General features: G+C 41.9%; 1 protein-coding gene across 1 annotated transcript in view; it reads right to left on the bottom strand.

Moving 5' to 3' along the window:
* Positions 1 to 261: 261 nt before the first annotated feature.
* The window catches only part of fer1l4 (fer-1 like family member 4), a 29639-nt gene continuing 5732 nt past the window's right edge, over positions 262 to 24168 (bottom strand). The window contains exons 7-49 of the mRNA XM_084543377.1: positions 23444 to 23605; positions 23289 to 23349; positions 22488 to 22619; positions 22286 to 22348; positions 22083 to 22167; positions 21846 to 22011; positions 20576 to 20753; positions 20126 to 20312; positions 19803 to 19882; positions 19300 to 19425; positions 18719 to 18785; positions 18039 to 18142; positions 17153 to 17261; positions 16847 to 17075; positions 16016 to 16148; positions 15837 to 15941; positions 15617 to 15700; positions 15424 to 15540; positions 15149 to 15301; positions 13854 to 14052; positions 13602 to 13726; positions 13347 to 13481; positions 12123 to 12296; positions 11646 to 11756; positions 11396 to 11557; positions 9772 to 9946; positions 8780 to 8892; positions 8530 to 8646; positions 8209 to 8248; positions 7825 to 7925; positions 6736 to 6870; positions 6527 to 6646; positions 6258 to 6385; positions 5996 to 6166; positions 5060 to 5214; positions 4644 to 4825; positions 4472 to 4557; positions 4292 to 4390; positions 3513 to 3630; positions 2301 to 2424; positions 1797 to 2104; positions 1416 to 1516; positions 262 to 769 (exon numbers count right to left, since the gene is read on the bottom strand). Coding sequence (XP_084399503.1) covers positions 589 to 769; positions 1416 to 1516; positions 1797 to 2104; positions 2301 to 2424; positions 3513 to 3630; positions 4292 to 4390; positions 4472 to 4557; positions 4644 to 4825; positions 5060 to 5214; positions 5996 to 6166; positions 6258 to 6385; positions 6527 to 6646; positions 6736 to 6870; positions 7825 to 7925; positions 8209 to 8248; positions 8530 to 8646; positions 8780 to 8892; positions 9772 to 9946; positions 11396 to 11557; positions 11646 to 11756; positions 12123 to 12296; positions 13347 to 13481; positions 13602 to 13726; positions 13854 to 14052; positions 15149 to 15301; positions 15424 to 15540; positions 15617 to 15700; positions 15837 to 15941; positions 16016 to 16148; positions 16847 to 17075; positions 17153 to 17261; positions 18039 to 18142; positions 18719 to 18785; positions 19300 to 19425; positions 19803 to 19882; positions 20126 to 20312; positions 20576 to 20753; positions 21846 to 22011; positions 22083 to 22167; positions 22286 to 22348; positions 22488 to 22619; positions 23289 to 23349; positions 23444 to 23605 — 5701 coding nt within the window. The 3' untranslated portion in view covers positions 262 to 588. The remainder of the gene's footprint in view (positions 770 to 1415; positions 1517 to 1796; positions 2105 to 2300; positions 2425 to 3512; positions 3631 to 4291; positions 4391 to 4471; positions 4558 to 4643; positions 4826 to 5059; positions 5215 to 5995; positions 6167 to 6257; positions 6386 to 6526; positions 6647 to 6735; positions 6871 to 7824; positions 7926 to 8208; positions 8249 to 8529; positions 8647 to 8779; positions 8893 to 9771; positions 9947 to 11395; positions 11558 to 11645; positions 11757 to 12122; positions 12297 to 13346; positions 13482 to 13601; positions 13727 to 13853; positions 14053 to 15148; positions 15302 to 15423; positions 15541 to 15616; positions 15701 to 15836; positions 15942 to 16015; positions 16149 to 16846; positions 17076 to 17152; positions 17262 to 18038; positions 18143 to 18718; positions 18786 to 19299; positions 19426 to 19802; positions 19883 to 20125; positions 20313 to 20575; positions 20754 to 21845; positions 22012 to 22082; positions 22168 to 22285; positions 22349 to 22487; positions 22620 to 23288; positions 23350 to 23443; positions 23606 to 24168) is intronic.

Genomic DNA, 24168 nt, shown 5'->3' on the forward strand with positions numbered 1-24168 from the left:
TTTTGGAGGCACAAGGGAGACTTACACAATATGAGGAAGGTGGTCATAATGTTATGCCTGATTGGTTTACATCAGTTGATTGGAAGTCGTTGTTATTTTTTTAAAGTGTGTTCGCTACGTGCAAAGAAGACAGAATCACTGTTTGAAAGTGATATTAATATTTATTTATTTGTGTAAACTTCTTATGTGTAAAAGTACAAAATAAAACAAAAATATGAATCTGTTCATATATACTCACTTATACTACATGTAATCCTCAAAATAAGACAAAGTTTTGTTGTGCTATACGTTGTATATTCAGACAATATTAAATGTACATAATATTCATAAAGTGTGCAATAATTTCCTCTAATTTCTAATAATTTTGAATACAATAATCCAACAGATAAAACCGATTGTCATTCGTCATGTTGATGTCAGAGAGGATGCTGGATAATGCAGTCCAGCAATCATGAGATCTACAGATTTACAGTAGTACCATAGAAACAGACGGAGGAGTAAATATGAATCTGGAGGAGTTCAGGATCAGAAACCTGAGACAGTCGGGGACATCCAGTATGAAGTGATGAAGACTCCTCTCCGGTTTCTTCATCCTTTGAAAAGGAGGGAGGTGATTTGCTGCGGCAGCGTGTAGATGAGGAGACCAACGAAGACCGTTAGGATGGCGAGAATGGCCAGAGTGATGATGTACTTCTTGTATTTCCTCCAGATGAGGAAGATGAAAGTCTTCATCGGGTTGACAAACCAGCTGAAGCTAGTGGTGGGACGACTGTAGAGACGAGAAGAGACAGTTTACATCTGTTTTCACCTGGACTGAGTCTACAGAAGGCTGGTCAAACTAGATTTAAACTTTCCTGTTTGAGAGAATAAATCTGTAATCTGAGGATTTATTTGCATGGCGCAATAAACACTGTTGACATTTGAGACAAAACATGACGCCATTAACCAATAACAAGAGATATTTTGGAGGCCAAAGAAAAAAGCTTCACTTTTTCCACCAGTTTTGTAATATAATCTCCACATAAACATAAACTAATAGTAAAACCAGCTATTGACAAGCTAACAAGTTTGCTAGCTAACAGACATGCTGTGTTCACACTAGCTGTGAAACAGCAAAACGCCACAATTAATTTTAAATAGAGGCCACCGTTATGAAGCAACAGACGTGCTACACATCAAAGTTTTATTTCACTAGTTAACTTTTTAAAGGAAGATGACATCTGACAACGTCAATGAGCGCATGAGCAACAGTTTAACTTACAATCGTAAGAATGCAGTTTTAACTTTCTTGCTACCTAGTGCTGCAGGTATGTCTTTAAGAAGTTTTTCGAAGATGAATAAACTTTGTGTGTTCTGTCCACACTTTTACTGTGTGTGTGTGTGTGTGTGTGTGTGTGTGTATGTGGATAATGTACTTTGGTTTGTCCAGGGGCTCCGGCTCCTTGCGGGCCTTCCCCACAGGGTTGGCCTCGGCCTGCTCCAAGGTCACCAGCTGAAGTTCTGCCTCCACCTTCCCCTTCACACAAACACAGATTAAGTGTCAAACTGGGGTTTAAATTGTAAATTAATATCAAACTTTGTGTTAACATTTGTATTGTACAGTTTGTTCTCAGGTAATACTATCAATAGGAACAAATAAAGGCGAGACCCTTCAAAGGTTAAAAACATTCAGATGGGTCAAATTTCCACAGCACTAATTCCAATAAAGTTGCTGCTACCAATGAATTTAACTGTATTTATCCCATATGTAGTTACTGTGTCATCATTATAATAAGACTGATAATGTAATTTTGTACCATTAACAGGAAGGTGTTGCCCAAGCTGTCAGTGTACTGGATGTCCTCCTGTCTCATCTTGCTCCTCTTGTCCTTGGACTTCTTTTTGCGCTTTTTCGCTCCCTTCTTCTTGGCCTCCTCCCGTTCCTTCTCCTCCCTCTCAAAGTCCTCGGCCGTCTTCAGGCGGGTCAGCGGCCACCAGCCCCTCATCTTTTTAGCGCGAAAGATGGAGAAGCGAGGGCTGGCACGATCCTTTGCCATCTCGATTGTACACTTGCCGGGCGTCTTGGCCGGTCGCACCATGTCGCTGAGCCGAAACTCTATGGAGCCTGAAAGAGGACAAGAACGGGTTGCTCTTAATGTGAAAAAAATAAATAAATAAAATGCAGGAAGCATTGACAGAAACTGATGAAACAATCAAAAGAAATGTGAAGATCAGTTAAGTTGTTTGAGAGTGATGGACCATCAAATATGACCTGTCATGTGTCAGTCAGTTTTAGAGCTGTATGTCTCTCTGCGTCTCACCCAGGAAGTCGTTGGCAGCAATGCGGTCGTAGTCCCAAACCTGCAGCGACAGAACAGCCGGCTGACGAAACTCGGACTCCTCCAGAGAGAAGATGGAATCCTTCTTCTTATACACCACCTCTTTCTACAGGAGCACAGCAGGAGACTCACACTATAAACTCACGCGAGAGGCTGCACATGTTCTGACACGTCCTCAACAATACGAGTTTGCAAACAGTTTTGTGACTGGTCATAATTTGGCGGGAAATCTGGATTTCAGGATATAATTAATTCAAAAATGGAGCATGAGCAGCGGGGTGCACGCTGGCGTTTATTGCATGTACCAGTGTTCTGTGTATGAACAACATTTTCAGTTTAATGGAGCTTCTACAGTGTCGCTTAAAAGCTATTGCGCCTCTCAGAATTTGAGATATTTCTGTCAACAAATCTGTCAAACATCTGCAGATTTTCACAAAAGTAGACAGAGAGAACCCAACAACCCAACAGTAAAATGAGCCACTATCACATAGCCTGTGACTTGCAAAAGTCAATGCACCTCTAGGATGTCAAGTTAATTTCAAGGCCAAAGAAGAGTCCATCTGTTCAGAAGTGTTTCCAATCAATGTAAAGCGGCTCAGGTGTCATTCAGTGCTCTGCTTTGTTAAAAAAATAAATCTGGGTTTTGTCACAGTCTGATCTTCACAACAATTGCTTGTGGAAGTGCAAGGACCTCAGAAAAAGAGTTGTCGTAGCTCATCACGCTGGAGAAGGCTACAAAACCATCTCTAAACAGTTTGAAAATCACAAATCTACAGTTGGACAAATTGTGAACAAATGGAAGAGATTTAAGATAACTGCTACCCTCCACAGGAGTGGTCGACCAACAAAGATCGCTACAAAAGCAAGACGAACAATAGTCCGAGCAAATGTGCTGAGAAGGCGCACTGCTGCTGCCGAACACCTCTGAAGAGAAGATGAACTCAACAACAACAGTTGATATTTAATTCTTAAGTTTAAATACAGTTTTAATTACAGTTAAATCCTTTTGCTTTATAGAAACACATCACCTCAGATTCTGCAACTGCAGAATGTTTATGGTTGAACATTTTACCGACTAAATAATTAATCATATCAGTAATGAGCAGAAGAAATAAAATCATCGTTTACGGCCCTGGAGGAACTAAAGTGAAGCAGAAGTGTGGGCCATCAACTGGTCCAGGCACGTGTGTATACCTCAGTAGGAAGATAGTCAAAGCGGAAAATAAATCTCCAGTTGAAGTTTCCTTCTCCGGTCAGAGAGTTGAAGTGGACGTCAGTCTCCTGTTTGTCTGATTCCAGTCCTTTTATCCAGCTGCACAGAGAACACAACGGAAGACTGAGCCTCAGAGCCGAAGAAGGACACGAGACGAACATGAACGACATGACGATTAATCGCACCAAAAATAACCGAGTCTGTTTAAGTTATGATTATATTGTGTGTTTCTGACCTGTAGAGCTCCATACTACTTGTTTGTGGTTCAACCTGACCAGTTTTCACAGCCTGCAGTTATCCACTCCTACCTGAATGCATCATTCTCCAACCTGCCTGTGATACGGCTTATATTAAATCATTATAGCAGCTAACTCACCTGTGATAGAACTATTGTCACTAACAGTTTTATGCTCTTGTTTATATTCATTTTCAATCTCTCATGTAACAACATCAGCTATATGTTGCACTTGTATCATGATTCTACTTGTATGCTTTAGTCAGATGTATGTTTATCTCCTTCCTCCTCTCTTCTCGCTCATTTTCTGTCTCTACCCGTCCAGCCTCAAGCAGATGTGTCCTCCATATGAGTTCTGCTCAAGGTTTCTTCCTGTTAAAAGGTAGTTTTTCCTTGCCATTGCCACCTTAGTGTTTACTCTGGGGGTTTCAGGCCAGGTTTTGTAAAGTGTCTTGAGACAGTTTGTGCTGTTATTGACGCTATATAAATAAAAAGGAATTAAACTGAATTATGTGTGAATCTGACCCTTTAACATAGATGTCCGAGGACGGTTCTCCTGTGAAAGGGTTGACATCGTCCAGAAACACGTCATCTGTGTTCCAGATGATCACCCGCAGCTCGTACCTGTAGTCATGGAAACAAAGGTCACATATTGTAGCTGCGTCTCTACTCTGCTCTACTGTACAAAACAGTGTGGTGACGTACTGTTCAGGTAGGCGGGGTTTTATGTCCACAGGAGGCGGAGCCGGGATATCAGTGGGAAACATGTCCACCCACATGTGAAGGTAACCCTGCAACGTGCACACACACACACACACACTGTTAAGGACGTTTAGTGATACCAGTGCTAGCGTGTTGTTCACTGTGTTGTGGTTACCTGGGGTAGTCCGGGATTGTCCTGGTTCAGCAGAGACCTGATCTCCACGTGCTCCGGTACCAGAGGAATGGCTCCGGTGAGGAACTCACTCATCTCACCCCAGCGCCATAACACGCTCAGGGCTGCATGCTCCTCCATCTCTGCCTCCTCCTCTGGAGACCGCTGGTTCTTCTTCAGCAGAGCTGACAACAACAACACAACTGTTAGAGCTGGTGCTGCTGAGCGGTAACACCATTATTTCAGCATTAGTAGTGGTCAAGGTGGAGTAACAGTTACCAGTCAGAGGAATACTAGTATTTGTGCATGATATTGTTTGTAGGTGTCCAAAGAGGGACCATGATAGACTGTTCACTTCCATCATTTCCAGATATCATGATGTTTCAGTATATACAATGATACCTTTCTGTCAGTCCTACCTTCAGGTACTGCGTCTGGTGGTATCTTGAAGATCTTGTTGAGGACTTTGACCTCAGACGTTCTGTACTCTGGACAAGGGATGTTGTTCTTTCTGCAGAGCTCAGCCAAGATGGCTGACGGCTTCTTTGCATCGCGCCACACATTGTAACCATCACTGGAAAGAGAGACACAGGGAGAGACCAGGGGTCGCGTTGACCGAATATTTTCCGTCATTGACTGTCGTTTTAAAACTGTGATGGAAAAATCTGAAGGCCATCTGTCATTTTGACAGATTGCAATTCACACCCCTGACCACTTGGTGGCGAGTGACATTATTAATTGGCTCTTGTCTCTAATTGCAGTTTGTGTTCCAAACATCGTGGAACTTTTGTCAGTGCACGATTTCCTGGTACACCGATGCACACATCAGAGCCATATGTATACATAGACATATATATGTATATATGTCTATTTATGTATATATGTCCTGTATATGTCTATGTCATTGACTTTATATACTAGGTCTATCTAGCGCAACCTCTGGCACAGACAGATAAACATAATATATATAATATCAAATATATTGGTATCAAATGTAGTTTCGATGTTAATGATGGCCATAGCTGCAGTTCCTCAAACGTCCACATGAGGCTGGCTCTCCAGGTGAGTCATTCTCCATAGACCTCTATGTTAAAATGTCCAACTTTGGAGCAGAAATAAACAAGTTAAAACCTGTTTTTGGTGTCTATAAATTAATAAATTTCTCCACCTGCATGTTTAAATTACTGTACATCAAGTAAGCCATTTGGCTAGGCATCACCATCCTGGTCATAGACACCATATTGAGCTACAGAACTGCTCTTTGGGGAAACAATGGGCATCACAACTGCTTTATTCAACTTTATCTACAGCCTATGGTTCCTTTTTATATTGTCTGTTCTAGTGTTGGTACTAACGTGTCGTAGTAAAGAGCCAGACCGCAGGACGCTCTGTGGCGGCTGTAGAACCGGTTCTCCAGGTCAACGCGCGTCTCGCCGATAATGTCATCAGCTCCCACAAGATCATGGTCCAAGACCTTGATTATCAGCTCTGTCTCCAGTGGGAAAGATACTGTGAGCTCAAACACCCTGAAAGACAGAGTCACACAGACAGAGTCAGAGAGTCGGAGTCAGAGAGTCGCAGACAGATAGACAGTTGTGTAGACAGACAGGTACTGACTCTCCGAATACTGGATTGAGTTGTTTGGGGATGTAACGATCTTTGGAGTCCAGATGCTGCTCTCCCACTTGGACCACGATGTATGGGTCAGCTTTACCGTTTGGATCTGTGGGAGACAGGCTGGTGGCCTGCAGGACAGAAACAGAAACAGCAGATCAGACCGAATACAGAATACAAAGAAGTATACCAGTGTGGTTTAAACACATATTAACCCAGTATAATGCAGCTATAGGAAAGAATTTGGTCGTTTCATGCAGACAGACAAGTACCTTGACGATGTAGACTCGGACTAAGACTTTGATTGGTGTGTTTTTAGGGATTCCGTTGGTGATCTGACAATTGGTGTCTTCTGCATCTCTGGGATCAATCGGAAAAACAAGGAAGGATCCCTGAGGATGGAAGGTGGGTACAATGAACACCACAGCAGATTAAGAGACACACTGAGACAGACTGACAGACAGCTCTCTGTTTGCATTACCTTGTATTTTCCCATCAGTCTTTCCTCTTCATCATCCTCATCATCTTCGGTGCTCGCTCTGCCTTTATATAGATGGAAGACCTGCAGCCAGTCTTGAAACTGACTGAACTCTGACTCCAGATCACCTCCATAGAGCTGACACACAAACAAGTTATCCTCATGTTATCAAGGAAACACTCAAAGCTTTTCAAATGTTTTTACATCCCTACCCTGATCTAAAAGTCAGCAGAGAGTTCATGGATTTTGTTTGTGTCTGGACATGTATTCCAAATTGCAAGTTGTGGATCCCTTTCTAAACTAATTGAAGCACACAAAGTGCATCTGACCAAAGTTTCTATTGTTGATTTGTAATAAATTTGGAGGAATTTCGTAAATCACGTTTGCAATTACTTATTTTTTGATTGGAGGTAGATTAAAGAATTTTATTCCTTTTAAATTAACATAAGAAACCATTAGCCCTGTTGTCCAGACCATCCCTTTATGTGGTGGATTGCACATTAACATCTTCCATCACTGCCTGGTATGTTAACTATTCTGCAGCTGACAGGAAATCACTACAACAAACAGTCTGCCCCCAAAATAACCGGCAGCAGCGTTTTTTCCTTGGAGGACATTTACCTTAGCAGGTGCAGGAGCAGGGCATCATAAATCATGAAGACCCCAGCCCGCACATAAACTGTTTACCCTCAGAGCCAGAACAACAAGGCTAAAGCGTAGCTTCTTCTCAGAGACTGTGAGGATTACAAACTCCAGGGCATAAATAAATTCAGTCTTTTGCAGTTTTGTTGTGCTGCAGTTTGCTTTCAATACTGTTTGGGGTTTGTGGTATGTGTTCTAGTTATTTATTATTTATTTATTTATTATAGACTTTTAGGTTTTCAGTCTTTCCTGACCAGCTCTGACTTCTGTCTGGTTAAAACCATGTTTCCCTGTTGGGAACAGTGGTCTTCATGTGTCCGTGGGCACTGGCCTCTGCCTTGTCACCAAATAATTTTATAATTTTTACTGATGGAATCCTAAAAGCAGAGCTACAATGATCATTTTTGGCCGTGTAGAAAGGATTGGCCAGAAACTGCTATGATCTCGCACCTTAAGTGTGGCGATCGCCTTGCGTTTGGGAGTAATGATTTCCTGCACCACAGCTTCCTCCTCCTCTTCTTCGATGCTTGCCATGGTCAGATTCACTCCATCTGTGCAAAGAAGAAAACTTTATCAACACAACTCTGTTGACAGTTTCGTAATTGCATATTTACCGAGATGTTTTGTCTGTAGACAGACTCTGTGTCAACATGTGTGTGGCCCTCATGCACAAGGCAAGGTCTAACACCAGCAAGCACACGTTGCTGTTGCATTGGACTGGAAAATATCAGCCAAATGTGTTTTTGCTGTAAAAAATTAAACTAGAAATAACTTTATGGTTATGAACACTTTAGAACCATAACCCAACATTTCACAATAGGTGTTGATCTGTACCTGTCTCCGCTTGTTCCTCCATCTCTTCAGTTTCAGCAGCCTGCAGAAAAATGCATTACACATGTTGAGTTAAATTAAAAACCGTAGTCGTTTTGCCTGAAGTATGAACTGATAAGTCTGGCATCAATATATAAGTATTGTGTAATGCTTCCTTTCTTTTGTGAACACTGCAGGAAATGTACTTTACACTGGGTTTTTGTTTTATGTTATTTGTTTTTTCCTGACAACTTGGCGTGCAAAATATGAATTGATGCACGTGTTTTTAATATCCGTCTATATAATATTAAGACTGACGGCAGGCAGGTAAATTGTTTGTCTCACCTGCTTCTCCAGCTCCTCCAGTGAAGCGTAGTATTTGGACCACCAATCCAGCTCCTCCTTCTCCGGAGGCTCCTCCTCCAGCTCCTCTCCCTTCTTTATCAGCTTCTTCAGCGGCGACTGAAGACGTTTTATTCATTTACAGCACACAAGTGTCAACATCATCTCACCTTTTACGAGTGTATATTTAAAATCTGGCTTGTTTGAACAGTTTTGGTGTTAAATTAATATGGGGGTAGATTAATATACATACGGTAACCAGCTTGATGGGTATGATGGGAATCCTCGACTGTTTGATCGCCAGGCCGCTGAGTGACATATTCTTCACTGACATCAGTGTGTTCATCTTCACTGAATTCTGTCTCACTGGAGAGATGCAAATACTGTGTCAGAAGACAGAGCTCTGCTGTGAGAAATACTCACTGTCAGCAGGTTCTGACCAGTTCAAAAAGCAGAAAGTGATGAAAATGTAATTGAAGAAGCAACATACATCCTTGTATCTTTCACAGGGGAGATGTTATCTTACAATATTCTTCTGTTACAAACACCTTGAATGTCATTTATGACAGTAAGCAGCTCATTCATTGAGCTAACCTGAGCCAATGACTGCAAGCTACCACATTTTCATTTTTATCAAAGTAAGGCTTAATTTCTTTGCTACTTCTTTTTTTCAGTCTTACACAACTGTCACAAAACCTGATCAGATGCATGTACAATTCTTGTTAATATCTTTTTTTTACTGAGTCTGTATGTAGTTCCAAAGTGTCTGTGGCTGTAACACTACATTCTCCTTCCATAATGAAGGACACACTGATACATTGCCGCAGTGGTGTCTACATGTATATACAGTCTGTCCGTGCAAGAAAACAATCACATTAGCGATACTGAACTTCACTTTAGCTCTCTTCCACACAGCAATTATCAAATCACAACCTAGCTATCATAACCAGCCACAGCAGGCCTGATCTCTCCACTTGTTAAACATTAAATATTTGTCTGTGTTAATGTAAGCTGCTGATGCTAACACGGCTGGCTAAGTAGCAAAACAATTGGGCGTTTGAGGACATTTGAGGAAGTCTGACTAACTTTTTATTATAAATTTTTTCATCAGTGAGTCACAAAGACTTTTGTCCATCAAAATCAAATCTATAATAATATTTTTATAATATCACCCTCAAAAGATGTATGCTCCCCGTTCCTGTTCCATCTATCTTCCTGTGAACACTACTTCCATTAGTTTCTTACTCTTTCTTTTTGGCTCCTCCTCTTCCTCCTCTGGATCCTCTTCTTGATGACGCAGGCCGTAGTCCATGAGGCTCTGGACCACATGGGTCCCGACCAGAGCAAGCTGACCGAATGCCCGCTGCTCCACCACGAACACTGTGAGGGGAGGATGGAGGTAGGACTGCTCAGGCAGCTCCTGATTAGACCAAACACAACAGAAGGAGATGTTAGCTGCATCCCCGTTCTGGTTACGAGGTGGAAGTGTGAGCCATATTTGTTGTTATTAATATTAACTAGCATGAGTAGTATGAGCAGGGGCGGATGGTGTATAGGGGCGATTTGGGCGACGCCCTACCAGCTGGGAGAAAGAGGATTTATTTTTTTTTACAAATTCTATCACAGCAAAAGTAGTTTTCAGTGTTCTAGACATATTATCTGTCATTGTCCAATCAGAATCGTCAGGTTCAAGTCGCGTTTCAAATGGTCCCGCCTCTCTGGGCGAATTCATCAACGTGGAAAATCGCCCCAGCTTCTCCCATTGACTCTCATGTTAAAAGTTTTTTTTTCGGAAAATGAGCCTTCAATGCATTTTCAATGAGGATTTGGGGCTCGCCCTAACGCGCTTGCGTCATACGTAACTGAGCAAAGAGATAGCTGCTTGATTGGACAATTCATCAATCAATCACGTCCATCAGGAAGCATTCGCGCAATTTTCGTCGGTCGGCTGCATTGAGAGAACGTCTAATATGGTAGACGAATATAATATAATAATATGGTGGACGGGCTCTGGTATATATATATATATCTATGTGGAGAAGAAAAGGGTGAAGGAGTTGGGACCCGACTGTCCGGACTTAAACATTTCGCAGCAGGCTAGCCTACTGATTGTGGGAGGACATACACAAGGAGCTTCACCTCAAATGTGTATGCTAAACAGCTTTTTTTGTTTCCCCTGCGTGCTGTTTCAAAGTCCCGGGACAGAGATGTTATGGACTACAACGGGGATGAAGGACTTAAAACTAGGGCCGGGACTTTAACTTGTTAATTAAGATTAATTACACAAAAATAACGGGTTAATAATTTTTTACGCATTTTAATCACACTTATTTTTGCACCGCGGAACGTTTCTCACTGGATGAGTTCGGCGGACCGATTATACTGGAGCACCAACTAGCGTTCATTACTTCAGACTACAAACCACAATGAACATGAACGAAGAAGCTGATGAAACCGCTTTGGTTGGCCCCTTGGCTGGGAAATTTCAGTCATTATTCAATGGTATACTAAAAATCCATATGAAAAAATAACTTCTCACTGTTCTCAGGTCAAATATTTATATGCGATTAAAATGTTTGATGTATTAGCACTTTTAAACTTGCTGGATTTTACAAGGCAAATAAATTAAGTTAAAACTTAGTTCCATGGCCCCATTTGTCTTTGTAAGGAGATGTTCTATTTTGTCTTTATTATTTTGTCAGAATGCACCAGAATGCTTAGTTTGTACGTGAAAATCACAAAAATCTACTGGGGGAGGATGCCCCCAGAGCCCCCTACAGGGGTTTGATTTACAAACTTTGTGCCCCCCCTAATACAAAATTCACCAGCCGCCACTGAGTATGAGTATAGTAGTATGACAGAAACTGACCACGTCGATGTAGCGGGCCACTTCTTTGAAGTTTGGGTGAGCTTGGTAGCTCTCAATCTCCTCAGACTCCAGCTGCCGTCCTGCACACTCAATCTTCACCAAGGGGCGCTTCACCTCGAACAGGTTCACCCGCTTCAGCTCCCTCAGGCCCCAGAACAACACCTAAACGCACAGAGTATTACGCATTTGAAATTCTCGAAACATGTGAACAAACCTCCAAACAGATTGTATGTGTGTGTTTGTGTCCGACCTCGATCCTGAACGTCTTCAGAACAGGTCGGATTCCCTCAGGAATGGTGTAAAAGTCCAGGTCTGCCTCGTAGGCCACTTCCTGGGGATCCACGCTGTTGGGGAGACAAGGCTGTAGGAGGGAGATGATTTATTTCTTCAATAATTAAATTGTGTTTGCATTTTGTTAATATATATTTCTGGTTTATAACAACTCTGATGTTGTCTTGGTAGCTTGGTCCATGCTTTTTGAGAGATTTGACTTCAGACTGGCTTGCAACACAGAAGAAGTGAGCATGCCTGAGTAATAATCCAAGAAAATGAGCTACACTACCACAATAAATGTAGCATGTTGAAACTAAAGTGGTTAGAAAGTAAAGCAATAATTAACTCGACGGTTCATTTCCTTTCTAACTTATTACATTAATTTATCTTGTGCTTATTTTCCATCTTTCCAATAAAAAAAGTGTCATGCAGTTGATGGATTGATTGATATCACCTCTCCAAACACAGAGTAGTCCAGCTCGATGAGCTCAAAGGCAGCCAGAAGCTCTCCAGCAGGGGCCTTCCCCATGCTGATGTCGTAGAAACGGAGGTGAGGCTTTTGGTAGTGCTGCTCCACAGGTTTAAACTCCGGCTCAGCAAAAGCTCGACCCAGAGGCTTTGGACTGCCCTGCACGCAAACACACACACATTCAGACACACACACACGGTGTTATAATAGAAATAGGAGGTAAATGTGGAGGGCAATAGGGTCTCATTTGGTGTTCCTGTTTGAGATTTTTCTATTCTTTAATTTTTCTATTTCCTTAATCCGTCCCTAATGGGGAAACTCTCTCTCTGCATTTAACCAATCTATTAAAAGCAGTGTACACACTGAGGGTTGGGGGCTTGATCAAGGAACCTCAGCCCTGGACCTGCTTCTCATAGCACTATTCCACACCATCCTACGGCTATATATTTATAGTTAAGGATATATAACAAAAACAAATGGGCTCGCTCTGGCAAATGTAACAGCTGTTTTATAGTTTCTTACAGTTACTTATCAGCTTTGTTTCTGAGAAATCGCGTTTCGTCCACCAGTCCATTTATCCATCCAGTAGCCAGTAGTTTGTCTGGAATCTCTCTGTTGGTAACTGACTATGCTCTGACAAAGATGTGCCAGGTCAATCCAATCGCTTGGGAAGGTTTTATGTGGTGATAGAAGACGGAAGAGCAGCGACATAGTCATACATGTCATCTGAGCATCGTGGAGTTGAATTTGTTTACAACAAAATGTCTCTGACTGGCTGCAGGACTATCCAGATGTAGATGCAGATGTATTTTGTCGTCTATAACGGTTGAAACACTCCCTATATTGGTAAAGATCTAAACACCACAACACAACAACAGGCTTAAATATAAATAACAGAGAATTCAAAATGGTTTGTGTTTTTTTCATTGCACTTGAGAACAAAATCCACAAGTTGCTGAATTAGATAAAAAGAAGTGACCTAATTTAAGCTTTCATTTGGTAGCAACAGGGATCTCTGATTGGACGTTTCTTGCTAAATGCACCTTGTGACTTGACCGATCTCTGTATATCTTGTATCTTGTATTTTCAACGTTTTATTTAAAGACCTGGACATTTTGGAATAAAGTTGATAATCGTTTGGACTGGTGAACAAAATGTCTTCTCCCCCAATTTAACAACTCCATATGAAGAAGAGCGTCTGAGTATTACCACTGCATCGTAGTCATAGATGTTGATGATGATGAGGGGAGGGTCTTGCTGGAGCTCCTCTCTCGTCCCCTCCAATAAAACCCTGTCAAACACCAAACACTCACACCAGGCGGGAGAAAGTGTGTCTGCCAACATCTGAACACAAACACACACATCTGGTTAACAGCTGTATCGTGTCTTGAAGAAGATATATATATAAAGTATGACACTTGTAGTTTGAAAGAGTATTAATCAGTCAGTAACAGTCGGACCTACCCTTGTAACTTGGCACTGTGTAGAAAAGACCACCTTGGCAAATGGGTCTGACAGCCCGTCGGCATCTGCAGCCTTCAGGCCACGCCCCTGGTACAGGTGACATCGTAGCTGGAAGTACCTGCTGTCTGCAAAGAGACAGAGACAGAGGTCAAGTCAGGAGACGCTTCTTTACTGACAAACATAATAGAAATTACTAGGCTTGTATTACAAAGTATAAACTCATCTGAATATGTTCCAACACAGCTGACTCACCCTGGCAGGACAGGCTGAATGGAAGCTTCCTCCTCTCTCCCACAGGGACCACCCTCTGCTCCTCCTCGTTGTCCTCTTCATAGACCGGCAAGAACTCCTCTGGCAGGGAGTTGAGGGCCTCTTTACAGTACTTGGCAGGGCCGAGCCACAGGTAGACCTCCAGCTTTGCGAAGACCTCACTTGCTGAACCTCCTGGTGACTTGAAGAACAGACAGATGAGACAGATGATTTGGACTGATTCTGTTATAGACACAGAATTAAAAAGATGGAAATTGAAGAAAGATGAAGAAAGATGAGTGCCATTAATCTTATGAGAACTTCAGCTTGATGAGTTCAGAGACAGTATGCTGGACGTTGAGGATCACAAATAATTTTAGAGCCAGAACAGTTTGATTGACATGCATCGCCTGGAGTGATTGAAAAGCCCAAAGGTAAATCCACCAGTGGACTTGGGTCACATGCACATTGGTTTTGATGGAGTTGCGATATGAGTTTCACTTTATAATTTGTCGGACTTGCTTGGGTTTTCTTTAACATGATTCCACTTATCCAAGTAGCGTCTTCATTTCTTAATGACTTGTGGGAAGTTCAGCTTTTATTAGTATGTCTGTGAAGGTTCTCAGTCATCCAGGTCGTGGTATATGCAAAAAACGTCTGAAAAATTCAATTGGACTTGTAGAGTTTTTTGAGAAGACGTTCTGCCACTCATCCGAGCAGCTTCTTTAGTTCTAAAGGACTGTCCCTGTCCCTTTTCTCGAGGCTTCCAGCTAATATCCTCTCTCTTATGCCAGACCCAACAGAAGGCTCATTCTGCTGCCTCACCCAATCTTCGAGCTGCCATCTTCCTCATCTGACCTCTCGCCCCCTTCTTGGTCTGCAGATACCACACTGAGTTGCCTGGGAGTCCCAGACACCCCAGTTCCACAGGGAATAACCAAGTCGTCTACCCTTTATCCTGACAATCCTGGACCAATGGTTCAGATCATCTGTACTGTTTCAACTTTTAAAAATACCCTGACCTAGATGAGTGAGTTTTTGGTTCACTGTAACTACAGCTTGCTCTTTAGCGAACTGTAGTAACAGACTCTCAAGGGATGCTGATATTATACTCAGTTTTAGCATTAAGTAGAATGTGCAAGATGCAAATTCCCCCGTTAGCTAGCATGCTAACGATGCTGTATGGGTTGCTTGCTTTGCTTGCATCAACCATGGTATAGAACAGCAAGAAAACATTAATTATCTCTGATTTTATCCTGCATTGATGACATACAGAACATTATATACAGAACAGTTACCTTCATGTACAGGGTGGTGACTCGGCCGCAGTCTCGCCCCCTCTGTTCCTCCACCAGTGAGAAAAAGATGGAGTAGGATGGAATCCTGACGTAAGCCAGTCGCTTGTTTCCACTCAGTAACCAGAGAAAAGCATCAGGAATGGTATTCTGGGGCTGGAGAGAGTGTGACGTAGGGAAGGGGATGTCAGAGCTCAGACAAACTGTATAAACACAATATATGATTTTTGACGTCCTTCTCATGTCCTAAGGTGATCTAACTGCAAATTAACTCTGACCTCTGCTGCGAGAGCGCGGAGCCTTTTGAGGATTTTCTTGCTATCGATCAACCGCTGTTTGGCCGACAGTCTTGTAATCCTCCGCCTGGCCCTCACTGCCTGTCGGGCCACCAGGATCTGGACACAATCAAACATTAGGTCAGAAGGAGAGAGGCAGGCATGAAGAGAGAGACACGGCTTACGACAGACTCACCAGATTCTTCTTGATAAACTCTTTCCTGCATTTGTCCAGGTTGTTGGGACGTGACTGAGATCTCCTGTCTGAGAAAGCACTGAACTGTCTGCAGAGTGAAATAAGGGGGACAGAAAAAGAAAAAAACAGAGAGAAAGAGACAAACAGGATGAATTAAATCAAATCAAATCAAATCAGACTAGTTGAAGCTACTTTAATGAAAACTTCAAGATGATGACACTGACTTGCAGGAGGCCACCAGCTCCAGCAGCACCTCCACCAAACGCTCCTTCACTTTACTCTTCGGCCTCCTCAAGAGAATTTCCACCTCATTTAGACCAATCTCCTGAAAGAGGGTCGGAGAGTGTAAAGCGTTGTAGGCGCTGTCATTTTAAAAATTTTAAATCATTTGACTCTCACCAGCCTGTCGGCCATCTTGCTGAGCCAATTTGCCTGATAGAGTCGAAAGCTGTGATCTTCAAACTGACTCCAGACAAACAGACAAGGCTTTGGTTTCACTGAGGGTGGCTGCAGCTGAAGACACTGGAAAGACCTTAGGGACGGACACAAATAAAAAGACACAAAGAGACAGTCAAACAGTAAGAAGAGGACTTAAAGAAGCACTGCGTCTAAAACTACAAGTCTACCTTGTCACAACAAAGAACCCCATCAGGATCAGGATCAGATTAACAAACTGGATGACTTAAAGACTAATGGGTGCCACTTTATTGCTTTTTCTAGGAGAAGTCCGACACATAATCTGGGATGCTTTGGCCCTGTTCAGACTTGGCATTGACATCAGTCCAGCTTAAAGTATAGATGTGAACCATAGACTGTAAAAAAGATGGACAAGATTACAGCTCTTCAGAAGTGAAGCCAAAGCACGAGGAGCTCCCCCTGGTGGCTGGCTGCAGTATAGGTCATAAACTCCACCTCCACCACGTTAGTGGATGGGACCAAACTAAAACACGAAAGTACACGTCAAATAATTTTTTTTTCAAGGATGGTATCTGTTATTTTAGGTAGTTAATATAAATACTGATGTATGTTCAATTGTCATGATGATTGACAGTTGACACTAACAACAATTTTTCACACTTCGCAAATACTGTATATCTCACTGGCCAGATTATGCCCTCTGGTGGCCTGGTTTTGGCCAAAAAGCTGTTTGTTTGATGCCCCTGCTTTAAAAAAAACATCTTCACAGCCTTCTTTACCTGTACAGGTGGGGTGTTTTTTGTTTTTTTTTACCTGTCGTACTCAGTGGGCTGGGGTCTCATAGCAGCAGACACAGATCTGTTCTCAGGTTCGGGACTTTGCAGTTCCTCTCTGTCCAGCTCGTCCTCTGACTCCAGCAGACCCTGCGACTCCTCATTCAGATCCTCCCGGCTCCTCTTCAATTCTTCCCTGCTCCTTCTCAGCTCCTCCTTGCTCTGGCTCTTCTTAGGTCTCCCAACCCCCACCGCCTTCCCATAATTCCCTGGTAGAAACAGAACACTTGCTGGAGCGCAGGGACGTTTGACAAAAATGCACTTATTCTCATAAAACATTATTTACCTATGGAGAGTTCAAAGGTCAGCGGTTTGGTGCCTACAGATGGGTTGATCATTGTGACTTCAAACAGAGATGCAAACAGCAGAAACTCGACATTCTGTCCCAGGAAACCCTGAGGACAAACAAGGAGAAAATGTGAGAGCTACCGGTTCCTGATTCCTACCTTAATCATCAGAAACTCTGGACTGCTTTTAATGTTTTTAAGTTTAGAGTTTTCTTGAAGAAAACTTCATCTGTGGATGGTAAAACTTATGTGACTAGTGCCTGTTAATGACCAAATACTCACCTGGTGATGGAAGGAAATGGTTTATGTTCTGCCTTTGCCAATGAATGGTACCCTGTCAACCTATTATTGGACAGAGACTTCAGTCTCAAGGTGAAAATGGTGCTAAAATTTTTTGGGGAAAGATGTTCAGACTATGTTGTAGATTGATGGCAGATTATATCTCAGTCCCCTGTTCAGACAGGATTTTTTCCTTTACTCCTCGTTCCATCCACCTTTCTCCTCTGGCTAATATGTAGAAGTTGCCCTTGAAGGAGTTTCCTTGAGTGTGGGTGGACACCTGAATCTCAGTGGGTTTGAAGTGAATGGGGATGTAGTGTTTATGGGGATGGGGAGCTGGACTGAGATATAATCTGACATCAATTAGTAACACAGTCTTAACATTTGTCCCCAAAATGTTTCAACTCTGTTCACACTTTAAGTCTGGAGTCTCTGGACATTAATGGGAAACAGGTACAAAACAAATTCCTCCAACTACAGGTGAATATCTGGTCATAAACAGACACTAGTCATGAGTGTTTCTGATGGGTAACACCCACAGATGTTTCTATTAAAACCCAAACTCTCCACCATTCTTTTAGAACTTAAGGTGCTGATGACACTGACCTCAGGTAGAGGATGGATCTCCTCAATTTCCACGGTAACAGCCTCTGGCACCTCAACTGCCACCTCACCTGACTCATCAGCCAATCTACTGGCAGCCTGAGACGCTATGGCAAGAAGAAGGAAACAAACCAATGGGATTTTTTTTTAATTCTGCACTACTTTAGCAACTTAAATATCAGACATTAACATGTGTACGGCATGTTCTGTAGCATAGCTTGTAGTAATCATGGTGGAAAGCTTGGAGCTGTGAGGAAAAACTACCTTTTAAACTTTTCTCCTTAAAACTGCAGATGGAACAAAACCTGTCACCTTATCTTGAGACAATAAAAATACAATCAGACAGTTTTGGAGTTGTTGGAAGTGACTGTTTCCTCCATCCATCAATTATCTATTAGAGTCTATCCTTAGAGGGGGGCTTGGAGCCTAATCCAGCTGTCTCACTAATTAACATATTCTATCTTGTTTATCAGTCCAAAAAACAAATATAAAAATGTCATTTTCAGACCATTTCTTAGCTTGGTGCAATGACTTCCAGGAGTTTTTGTGGTTCCATTCTAACAGTGACAACAGGGTTTTTAAATGTGGTGGTAGACAAGATTTTTGTTGTATTTGGACAAAGCCAGACCAGCTTTTCCTTTGTTGTGATATATGTGATACTTTTCCCGTAATTATTTCCTGACCTTCCACCGTCTCCTTCTTGCTGCCCTTCTTCTTCCTCCGTCCCAGTTTCCCCAGCGCTCCTTTCACCTTCAAGGACAAGAACACACAAGAAATATATCCACATAACAGTTAATGAGATCATATCACATGTGGTTGTTGTCAAAGAAAGCCCATTCTCACTTCTGTTGACCCTTTGCTGGTCTTCTGAGCACCAACCAGAGAGCTCCTACCAATTGTCAAGTCCCCACTGCCTGTGTTACTGTTCTGTGAACAAACAATGGCCATGCAGGGGTCTATTCCTATAGACAAATATTTAAAACCTGTAATAAGAGTCTAGAGATAATGTGGAGGAGAGACAGCTAATGCTAGCAACTGGACTAACACTGGAAAAACGACTAGTCTCACATGCTGTAAGAACGTTAGCTTCATGTTATCTCCGCTCTCTTATAAAAGAGAGTTTTTTCTGTGGGAATGTACCCTGCATTGCTATTGTTTGTCTGGTGGTCAGACCAATCAGAAGAAGACCAACAAAGGGTCAGTTAAATTTCTGACAGGAAATAAATGCTGATAAATGAATGTGTAGCCCAACTCTTGTATTTACCTTTGCTACCTTAACAGACGCTGTTTCCATGGGTACAGTGGAGGGGGAATAGTAAACCTCCATGGAGAGAGCAAGGAGGATTCGGCCACGGTAGAAGATCCCATCACCTAGACCCTCATTCAAAGCCTAGAGAGAAGAGAGAGAGACGTTAGTCTGGATTTAGTCTGTTTTAATCCTGCACAACCTACACATTTATTAATGACTCTTTAAGAAGAAGTCTCGAAATTCATGGGATTGTTGGACATTGTGAGAAAATGTATATGTGCTTTGTCTCCAAGAGCTAGGTTAGAAAAGTGATTGAGACCATGACAACAAGAGTTTTTAGATGAGCTTTTAGAGGTGGTGGTAGAGGAGATTTTCACTGCGTTTGGACAAAGCCAGACTGGCTTCCCCTTGTTTTCTATCCTAATGCTAAACTAGGATAATTGGTAATTATCCTAGCAAAAAAGAAAACAATAATATAAGACCTTATTTGTCTTAATTTTTGGTTTGGTCGAGTTTACCTGGTGAACATCTCCAAGGGTGGAATTCTGAGGAGAACCATAAAGGTTAACCCAGCTTGGGCCAAAGGTGGGGTTAAACCCTGTAGAAAAAAAAACAAAAACGGACAGATATTTCCATTTGATCACAGTATAAAATAGGACACCTTGTTACTAAACTATCATAAATGTACTCATAAAATAGTGACACTTGTATGTGACATGGTTCTATGGGCCTGTTTGACATAAACATCTGGTTCACTCTGCATGGGAAATTTAATGTTTGGGACTTTCATAAAGTTTCAGGACAATGAAAAAGGACGTTCTGTGTAAACTCAGAGTCATACCATTCCTGGTGGGGTCAGAAATCTGCTGCAGGTCCAGGAAGTGCGTTGCCAGGGCGATGTCTCCCATCTTGGCGTCATCGAGGATCTGGACTTTAATCCGCCGAGCCAGAGGAGGAAACTGCTCGATGAAGGAGATCTCCTCGTTCCAAACTGGAGAGCTGGTGGCACTAGCGACTGACGTTTCCCCCTGAAGGCCAAAATAAAACATTATAGATTTTGCAACTCCCAACACTGCTAATCTCCATTCATATTTCATAGGTTTTGCTTAGCAAAACAAAAGTTGAATTTTTTTAGTAGTAAATTGGGATGGATTTTGCCACCCAATATTTTTGCTAAAAAATGTACTCTCTCTTTTTTCTCAGTCCATTTTTAAACCAGTAGCTGCTGACAACATAACTTTAATTTTGGTCCACTCCACGGCCCAACAACATGCTGTTTGTATCCGAGTACCTGTTGTCCAGCGAAGGTGACCTGCACATAGGGATCAATGAATACAGCCCGATCAGAGACGGTCATCTTGGCCATCAACCCTGCTTCCATTGTGGGCAGACCTTCCGCTCTGTAGATTCGGACTCGGAACCGAGCCCACGGACGCTCAGATGGCATTCCACGAGGGAGCAGGAGGTTCCTGCAAAACGACAACAACAACAAAAAAAGTATGAACACTTGTCATGATGTATGGACTTAGTGAGTGGAGATTTAAGTTTCATAATACCACACAAACTAGATATCACGATTTTTTAACTAAATATTTACACCTATAAACCTACAGTTATCTTGTGAATACATGACCATTTAGACTGAAGAGTCAATGAGGTGTGTTCAACAACTCTAATTTGACATCCGAATGCTGAATAATATTGATATAAAGAGAAAAGTCTAAGAATTAATGTTCACAAATGTATCTTAAGTTATATAATAAATCCATTATACAACATTATGGTTAGACCACTATAAATAATATCATTTACAGTTTTGCAGAAAGTTTATCTGTTTGTTACAAATTATATGAATGACTTTCTGTTCAGAGTTAGTTTTTGTCTAACTGACACTACTGAGGCATTTACTAGCCAATATATTCCTTAATGGTTCAATCTAAATTAGTAAATCACTGTTTTAAATTTAGACAGCCATTACTAAGAAATATCAGAGTTGTTTTGACCAATTATTTTGTTAAATCATTACAAATATTACAGTAACAAAGTGATCCTGGAAACCTGCCTAACTTCTCCGAACCATAAAATGTTTGTGGTGGAAAGTTGGTCTGGAGTCTCTCTGTTAAAAACTGACTATGCTCTGGTAAAGAACTGTTGGGCCAATCAAATCGTTTGGACAGGAGGGTCCTTGGCGATGCCTGAAAAAGGATTTCTGGGGCACCTGTCTGTCTCAAGCCCTCACAAGTTACCTCCCAACACATCCTTCATAAATCAGGTGCAGCAACTGGGCATTTTGACTGTACTTGGTCCAAAGCGTTCTTGAAACTGAAACAGTACTTGGGAACGACTGTTACTTGTCAGACAAAGAAAAGTAAAAGTTAATCGGACATTTTTAAACAGATAATATTGATTATCTTCATATGCATAGACGTGGACTGTTGTAAAATTTGGAGTTCCTCAGGGCTCAATCCTAGATCCACTACACCTCATTGTTGGGGTGAACCAAGTTGACCTGGCCTCGTTGATTCATGATTTCTACTTTCACATCTTGCGTTTTTACTAACTTTTCTACGTCTTCATTGGCTCCAGATGAGGATGATCGCAGTGTGGGCATGCTCAGAGTGTCTCCCTTCATCAGAACATTGAGGCTGGCCTTGACATAACCCTTGATCCCTGACCTGGTGTCTCCCGGGTCAGTCAGTGGAGCCCACTTCTGGTAGAAGCGATGGTCTGAAAATGAAAAGATGTCAGTGAATGCTCAAGTATTTAGACTGGTACTGTAATGTGAGCTGCTCTGGTACCTGGCTGGCCGTACACGGTGGAGATGTCAATCTTAAATGTTCCAATGTGGGTCATCAGGAAGGCAAGAGTCCGTCTGTGGAACACCTGAAAGGAGATAAGATGAAAGAGGTTTACTTTGGCAAGGCTCCCAGATGTCACACCACGGTGACAGCAGTAGAAAGAAAAACAAAGAAAAAAAAAAGGCAAAAATTGCACGACTGACCTTTATTTCTATGACTTTGTCAAAGAAGATTGAGGGGTAGTCCTGAAACTCAAACTGGAAGTTCTGAAAGAGCAGAAGACAGGAGGAGAATTACTATACTTTATTCTGCTGCAATGTCTCCTGTACACTGCTAACCACAGTGCTATATTATAAATATACTGAGGTGTACTATTTTCCACTTTGCTCTCCACTCTGCTGGTACCTCGTTGTAGAAGGGGCAGTTGGTAGATTTCTGTGTCACTGTGTTTTTTTTCTGACCTCCCACTCTGATGAAAACTGCAGGGTTGATATTCACTCCGACCAGCTTCTGAGCCTCCAGGATGTTCACATTCACCTGTACACACACAATTTAGCTTCACGGTTCTTATATTGTACAACGGTAGATGACTGAATGACTTGCTAACTTTATATCTGTATGAGAAAATTGAGATCAAGGGTTAGAAACTGCAAGAAAATGTTTTGAAACTTTAAAAATCAGTTACTGCTCTCCCTCAGTACATTGGTTTGTTCTCCATTTTCTGTTTTCCTTATAAATGATGATCTGAAAACCGCTCCGTGTATGTTTGTAAAAATGTTCAGAAATCTCAAAACTTGAGTATCAAAATGCTAAAACTTTGAAGGATGTATACTTGCACTTGTAATGCCCTGTTGATTACATCAGCTTTGACTACAAGACTACAAGACCACAAGATTTGACCACACAGTTACGAAATTCATGTCATTCAAGTCATGAAGGGGAGAACATTTGCTCTTAATCCATTGGTTGATTTTTGAGGAAATCCAATACATCATATGTCAAATTAACCAAATTAGGGGATATTAACATTATTAACATATTGGTTTTGTGTTGTCTGAAGTCTGAACTAAATAACCCAAGTTAAAACATGTGATAATTCTCACATCACTTCCTGTCATTTGTTACAACACAACTGAAATGAGACCTCAGGGCTCCAGAAGCTTGTACGATGGGACCTGAATAAAAGGTATGTATGTGTGAAATCACCTGGAAGCTCTTGACTGTGGGCATCGCTGCAGCAGCACTTCTGGACAGCGGCCTGCAACGACTACACAAACAGAGACAAACACATCCGATCAGTTTTACTGCACAGTGAGTTAGAGGCAGTAGATAGTAGACAATCGAGTAGACACCAGGCTGACCTCAGAATAGGAGTGAAGATAATGTTAGAAACCTCCATGTCCATGAAGTCGTCATCATATTCATCATCATCATCATCACCTTCGTCCCCCGTCCGGACCAGACTCCGTCCCAAGCGCAGAGCCTCTCTGTCCAGCTGATCTGGGCGGCCAAGTGCCTGCCTACTAGCAGGAAAACATGGGGAGATGATGTATTAGTGTGACATTTATTCCATTGTTGTTCAGGTCAAGACATTTGGGGGGAACTTTGGAAAAATGTTTCAATAAACGTCTCAGCTCAACAAATCTCAGATGTTACTCCTGTCGAATTAAATGGACCACCTAACCAGCATGAGTTACTTATGCATGTATATTGTTTTTAAACATTTATTTTTTTACACTACTGCCTAACTACAAAACAAATTACAAATTATATCATGAGTGTAGTGACCATGAGAATTACAAGTGGTAAAGGAAGAAGTATAATAAAGTTATTATGGAGAAATGAATGGTACAATGTGAGGAGGCTGAGGCAGATGGATGGATCTACAAAACATTAGCACAGGCCTGTGACTTCACAACAGGAACTTTTGGCTCCAAAAACAAAAGAAAGTTCTGGTCAAACGAGTTTAAACAAACAAGACAACCAGAGGGTCATTTGTGATCTGGGGAAAGTACCTACCTGGGAAAGTACCTACCTTGAGCACATGATGACAACATCTTCATGAGATGCTTTTATTGATTCAGCT

The sequence above is a fragment of the Chelon labrosus genome (genome assembly GCF_963514085.1).
Source record: "Chelon labrosus genome assembly, chromosome: 4".
Lineage (NCBI taxonomy): Eukaryota > Metazoa > Chordata > Actinopteri > Mugiliformes > Mugilidae > Chelon > Chelon labrosus.